Below are 6799 nucleotides of genomic sequence, written 5' to 3'. Positions count from 1 at the left end.
GTCGAGCCGCCTCTAAGCCATCTCGGCAGAACCATTCGCACCCAGACCCACTGTCCATCGGCTCCTGTGGTTACTGTTTACCTCCAGGAAGCCAGACTAGGCTTGGCTGTTCCCACTATAGACAGAAACTTGTCTGGGTTTGTCACAACATACTCTTCCAGACAGATCATCCAGATCGCCCAGGGTTAAGGGAGTTACTCCCAGAGCCTGAGCAACCAAGGTGGGAGACGGGGGTCAGATCTTGCCAGCGTGCGAGAAAAGTAGACCCAAAACCAAAGAGTAAACATTTTATTTTAACACTTGATAATATAAATTATTTTCAATATAAAAAAGAAGACAGGCTGGGGGATAGGGACAAGCCAAACGACGTGAAGTAAGAAGTGGAGCAGACCCACTTTAGAGTGGCCGAAGAGCCAAGGATACTGTAAACAAGGCTAGGACAGACTTGCTTTCCTAGAGAAAAGGGGCAGGCGGAGCCTGGTGAGTGTTCATCCCTTCTGCCACAGGCCCAGATTCGATCTGAGAATGCACATGGTGTTAGGTAGCCAGAGTTGGACCCTGGCAGGTTTAAAGACTGCTAAAACTCTAAGTGAGTGGTAGTTCCTGTCTGCAATCCCAACCCTTGGGAAGGTGAGATAAAGAGGGTTGTGAGTTCAAAGACAGCATGAATCGCACAAGTGTCTGACTCAAAAAAAAAAGCCTAACAGACCAATAAGACCTCATCACTCTTCTCAAAGAGCTCACGTGCTCAGACAGGGACCCACCAGGTGTACACCAGGTGCACAATCACTTAGCTCATGCCATGGTAAAGGCTTAGACAGCATGTCAGTGAACGCTGTAAGCACGGGAGGAACGGGCTGAATCCCTCTGCAAGCCACCCAGGGTTATTAATTATCATCCGAGTTGACTCTTTAAGGATGTGTTAAAATCTGATGGCTTTGGTCCTTGAGGAGTGACTAGGAGAAGTACCGAGCGAGAGAAAGGGTTGTGGTTCCCTGAGGGCGTGAGGGCCGGCTGAGTCAGGCCGTGCACACGCCTCACACGTAGGTCAGGTCCTGCTTCCTGAAGTTTGCTCAGACAGACAGGCCTCGAGGGAAGGTGTGCCTCCTGTGCCTAAGAGAGGGCAGGTGACTCCAGCTTCCTTCCGCAGGGCTATCTGTCTACAAACTGCAGGTTGATACTCCTCTCAGGTACCAGGACAGTCCGGGTCATGGGTCTGACTGGCAGAGCACCCGGCTCAGGCAGCACCTCAAAATGGGTCAAGATCTAAAAAGGGAAGAAGATTATCACTATGGGTGAGCCTTGATTGGCAAAGAACATTTTTAGCGTCAGAGTGGCCACTGTTGGGATGGCATCTGTGGCCAGGAAGGGACTTCTTGGTCAAGGAGGGCAGGAGATTAGGGAAGGGAACATGAGTTCGTATATCTTTGCTTATACTCCAGACCTATAATGGGAATTGGCTGAGTCTTACATATTTCTCTGTGTTTGTCAGAGAACAAGAACACCCATGTTGATTGGGCCTTTCCAGTCAGGGGCTAGTATAAGTTCTAGATCACTTACCTGAACCAAAGCCATTTGTAGTTCAAGCTCCGCCAGGCGCCTCCCTATGCAGCTGCGTTTGCCAAAGCCAAAAGGAAGAGATGCAAATGGGTGGGGGGCTGGACCACCCCCCAGCCAGCGAGCTGGATTAAAAGAATTTGGCTCTGGAAACTGGGCAGGGTCCCTTGAAGTGGCATAGTGACACAGAGAGACCAGCGTCTGAAGGGGGTAAATGCAAACTTGTCAGTTCGGTAGCTGGGTTTTGTGTCCACACTAGTCCTCAGAAAACAAGCAGGAGGATGGTGAGTTCAAGGCCACTGAGGCCACATAGCAAGATCCCATTCCAACACTCCTCCTCCTCCCCCCAAAGCTAACAGTTTGAGCCTGAGAGTGCGGGATGGGGGATTCTGAAGAAGAAGATTCATGGACTAGTGTAAAAGCAGGCCTTGGTTGATGGCGAGGAACTTTCTTTATTGCTCCGTTATATCTTAGAAAAAGGTATGATAAAGGGGGGGGGATCTGGAAGGTTTGGGGGAGTGTCTGAGGATGGCTTGGGCCCACAGGGGTAAGGAATGGCTTAGCAGAAGGATCTACTCACATTTTGGGGGATAATATAGTCACCCACACAGATATCTCTGTCTGGGACACGGGAATTCCCAGGTACCACAGGGTACAATCTAGGTCACAAAACAAAAGATGGATTCAGCAAGGTGCGGCTGGGGACCCAGCTCCTCCTCCTCCTTCTCCGGAGTAGAGAGCCAGTTTTCCCTGCTCCCACTCTAGGCTTCCATCCACTGTCAGCTTCCTCAGCATTTTCTCTTCCAGCATTTTCTCTGGTTCCTACTTTTCTCCCCCCTCACCTTAACACTTCCTTGATCACAGCCTTCAACAGGCGTAGCTGGGACAGAGCTTGGGGCTGGGCACGGGAGCCAGGACCCACAGCAGCTTTGATCTCACAGTGAAGTGCGGACTGGACTTCGGGGTGCCGGGACAGTTCATAGAGCGTCCAGGAGAGCGTATTGGATACCTGGAGGAACAGGTCAGACCATCTGGTGTTAGACATGGGAATCCTGGTGAAGTGGGTAGCAGAGGGAGGGGGCGGTCAGGAACCAAACAATTACTAAGGTCAAGCCTGTATACACGATCAGAGTGGATGCCCTGAATAGTGACCCTGGAGCCAGGGGAAACCGCGCTCTGGAAATGGGACTATAGAGAATCCTCACCGTGTCCACTCCAGCCAGTAGTAGCTCTGTCACGTTCCCCACGATGGACTGGACAGGCAACTTTTCCCGAAAAAGGAAGTGGGTTAAGTGATGCCCAGACGGCACGTCCTCTCCAAGTTTTCCCTGTTTTCTCACGGCTGCTTCGCCTTCTCGCTGCTCCACGTGCTTCTGGGCTGAGAAAGGCAGACTGATGCCTCTATGCCGGTACAGCTTTAGATACTCCAACACGCCTCCCCTCCCCCGCACCCCGCCCCCAGACAACACACATTTCTGGGCCTTACCAAAGGCGAACATTTGGTTCCAGTCTCGGCAAAGGCGGGCCCAGGGTCCGGGTACAAGGCGGTGCATCCAACTGGGCATTGCCATGGTCAAGAGTGTGGACACAAACACCGAGCCCACCGCATGGATGAAGGTCTCTGTGTCCGGAGGGACTTCAGCCTCCAGGCAGCCCAGGCGCGAACCCAGCAGCACCGCACCTATGCCTGACCGGCCGGAAGGGGGCGCAGTCAGACACCAGGCGGCTAGGTCCCAGAGCCACCTACACCTGTCCCTAACTGCTATTTTAGGATTCACCTTCTAGGCCAAATTTGTAAAACTCTCCCGCCACATCCTGAACGAGGTTGGGTAGCCCAGAGCCACGACCCCGCTGGCGCCTTAGTCGTCGCACAAGGTCACGGACCACGTTGTCTAGAGTTCCTGCATAGCCAGCCGCTGCTTGAGGCCGGAGGAGTAGCGGGGCCAGGAGACTTCGGAGTCTCTGCCATTCTTCACCATCCCTGCCCGGGTGCAGAGAGCGCGCATCAGGCAGGTGAGCGTGTGTGGAGAAGGCTAGGGTGACCGGAAGTATTGTGCCTGTTCCCTCCGAGTGTAAGAACCTGCCCCTGACCTAACCCATCTTTCATCTCCCTTCTTCACTCATTTCCTGCCCAGGGATGGGAGGATGGGAGTGGGTTCTAGGGTAAGCTGAGTCACAGACTACATTCCGTCCAGATGGTGGTACCACGGATTCTTAGGATCCTGGCCTCAAAAGCGGGGGGGGGGGGGGGGCGGGGGGGGCGGGGAAGGCAAGGACTCGCTCTACTCTGCCTGAGTTTGGACTCAGAGATGCCAGAGATTGGTGGAAACTGCCGACTTCTCTCCAAGCCCAACTTGGCTGGATACAAGAGAAGGGCAGGGATGGAGGATTGGGAGGTCAAGGGATCACTCACGCTGTTAGCAATCCGCAAGCCCGTTGGTAGCGGCGACGGTGCTCTGCCCAAGATGAGAAGCTGCAGCGCTCTGGACAGGAACTCTCTTGTCGCAGCAGCTGCTCCACAAGTGCAGGGGAGGCCACATACACAGTGCGAAGTGTCCCGAAGCTACCGGACCACATTGGCCCGTAGCGCGCAGCTCCCTGAACCTGAGAACCCGTGCAGAGGACGTTTGAACACTTGGGTGGGTGACTCTTAGTTTGGCTTGTGCCAAGGCCAAGGGCGTTGGCTAGGCTTGGTTAAGGAGAGCTTTTCCAGTGCCGGCTCAGATGCGGCAAACTTTTTCTTTCATCCCACGAAAGTTTCGGCGGGAATGGCAAAATAGAGAAACTTTGCATAAAGCAGACGTTTAGGGCTTCTTTTTAGTCATCTGGCTCTAGCCTAGGGGAAGCAGTTTCTTCAAGACTCCTCGGCTAGATTGCACCTCAAGAAGAGCCTCCAGGAAAAGAAAAGGAACGTGCAGCTTTAAGCCAGATCGGAAGGATAGCACAATGCTCTCACCCCTCCTGTACCCTTGTCCTAGATCTGCAGGGTCTCCTATCGTAAAGTGAGCGCACACCCCTTTGCCAGATGTAGGTGTAGACTGTGGGGCAATAGAACGGTCTCTAGTTCATTCCCCACAGGTACCCATTCTCACTGGCCCTCCTTCTTGTGTTCTTCACCATGGTCCTTTCTGCCATTAAAGCCAGTTCTCCCAGCTCAGTTCCACCAGTGGCAGGGACTGTCCCTCTTACCTGCAGTTCATGGAGCCTGGACAGGCCCCCTTTGCAGAAAAGTTCTGCCAGGAATCTTGGCATAGAGGGCCCAGGGATGTCAGCCAAGCTCTGGAAAGCTAAGTCAGAGCTTCTGGAGGCCAGTGAGGCGTCCAGCTGTGGAGGCAGGTGCACTCGATGGAGCACTCTGGAGGCGAGGTTGACAGCCTGGGTCATGTTTTACGTGCAGCGAGAGTCCGCCACTCCTCCAGCGCATCTTTTGTGCTTGCCTGAACCCTTTTATAACCCTTGGCCCTGGGGGTGAAGACGCCCCCCTCCAGCCCTTCAGCCAATCCCTTTTGCAGGGTGGCCTGTGCAGAGCACAGCACCCAGGAGCAGTAGGCGGGGCTCGTTTGGGTCTCCTGTGGTAATGATTGCCATTAGGGCTCCCTCAGTGCTCCCCTTGTATGCTTTGGTCCAGCGGCAGCAGCCGAAAGGTCTCTTCCTGGGAAAGGTTACTGAGCATGGATTTTGGAAGCCAGCACCTCATAATCCCACTACTCCCTGGGGAGCCAAGTCTCTTCAGGCCCAGTTCTCTCTTCTCTATCACCCTGAATGGAAACAAGGTAAAGGCAGTTTCAGGCATCCCCATATTCTAGGATCGCCCCTTCTCTGCTGCAGGGATTTTCCTGCAATAGCCTAGCCACAACTCTCCTCCTATGCCACACAGACAACACCACATGTAGATTAATGGGTTAAAATACCTTCTCTGTTTTGGTATTTCGGTGTTTTTTATGTGTATGATTTGCCTTAATCCACGTGTGACATATGCCTGGTGACAGTGGGAGTCAGGAGGAGTTAGATACCCTGAGCTTTAAAGATGGCTGAGCCACCTGTGAGTGCTGGGAACTGAATCCATGTTTTCTACAAGAGCAACAAGTGCTCTTAACCACGGAGCCATAGCTCTAATCCCTTTTTTAATTTATTTTTATTTAAGGTTTTTATTTTATTCATTTATTTATACAGTGCTCTGCCTGCATTATGCTAGCAGGCCAGAAGAGGGCACCAGATATCACTGTAGATGTTTGTGAGTCACCATGTGGTTGCTGGGAATTGAACTCAGGACCTCTGGAAGATCAAGCAGTGCTCTTAACCACTGAGCCATCTCTCCAGCCCCCTCTAATCCCTTTTTTTAAAAAAAGATTTTAATCTATGCAAATGCATGTTGGTTTGCGTGTGTGCACATGCGCACACGCAGGCATATAGATGCATGCCCAGAATCCAGGAGAGGACATCGGGTCTCCTGGAACAGGAGTTACAACCTGTTGAGAGCCACTCACCTTGGGTGCCGGGAATCAATTTCAGGGCCTCTGGAAGAAGACTGAGTGCTCTTATCCACTGAGTCATTTCTCCAGACTCCATCTTTGTTTCTTGGGAGAGGGAGTGTCTTAGCTCAACAAGTCCCTTCCTTTCAGACATGGTGAGTAGGGTTTGAGGAAGGGAAATAAAGAGTGTCCTAGGGCCAGCGAGAAGGCTCAGCAAGTAAGTGAACTTGACGCCAAGCCTGATGATCTGAGTTCGATTCCAGGGACCCATAGAGTAAAAGACCAGAACTGACTCCATCGGGTTGTCCTCTACCATCACACATGGGCCTGTGCATACCCTCACCTCCACACACACAAAAACGTAAATAATACACGTCAGGCAGTGACGCACACCTTTATCCCAGCACTCGGGAGGCAGAGGCAGGTGGATCTCTGTGAGCTCAAGAGGCCAGCCTGGTCTATAGAGTGAGTTCCAGGACAGCCAGGGCTACACAGAGACATGATGTCTTGAAAAACCGATATAAAGGAGTTTGTTTTTGTTTTTGAAAGTATGTAAGTTTGGAGATTCTGTCTTTGGATAGGATGAAGGCTAAGGTCACTCAACCTCTTTTGGGTATCTTTGTGGTCAGCAGCCACATACTACTTTGAGCCACAGAATCCCCCCGTTCAGGGCTGGAGAGATGGTTCAGCATTAAAAGCATTGGCTGCTCTTACAGATGAACCCGACTTGGTTCCCAGCACCCACATCGTCTCTCACAACCGTCTGTAGC

At 52.3% G+C, this 6799-nt stretch overlaps 1 protein-coding gene across 1 annotated transcript; it reads right to left on the bottom strand.

The window, feature by feature from the left end:
* Window positions 1-273: 273 nt before the first annotated feature.
* Cyp27b1 (cytochrome P450 family 27 subfamily B member 1) lies at window positions 274-4993 on the bottom strand. Its single transcript, XM_048418800.3, has 9 exons — window positions 4747-4993; window positions 3971-4161; window positions 3336-3538; window positions 3044-3244; window positions 2763-2935; window positions 2400-2566; window positions 2138-2216; window positions 1561-1758; window positions 274-1266 (listed from the first exon to the last, which is right to left on the bottom strand). The coding sequence occupies exons 1-9, from the start codon at window positions 4939-4941 to the stop codon at window positions 1153-1155; spliced, it is 1521 nt and encodes a 506-aa protein (XP_048274757.2). The 5' UTR covers window positions 4942-4993; the 3' UTR covers window positions 274-1152.
* Between the last annotated feature and the right edge of the window lie 1806 nt (window positions 4994-6799).

The sequence above is a fragment of the Myodes glareolus genome, chromosome 26 (genome assembly GCF_982192425.1).
Source record: "Myodes glareolus chromosome 26, mMyoGla1.1, whole genome shotgun sequence".
Taxonomy (NCBI): Eukaryota; Metazoa; Chordata; class Mammalia; order Rodentia; family Cricetidae; genus Myodes; species Myodes glareolus.
Note: the sequence above shows the minus strand (reverse complement) of the source record. Positions and strands in the feature narration are given on the sequence as shown.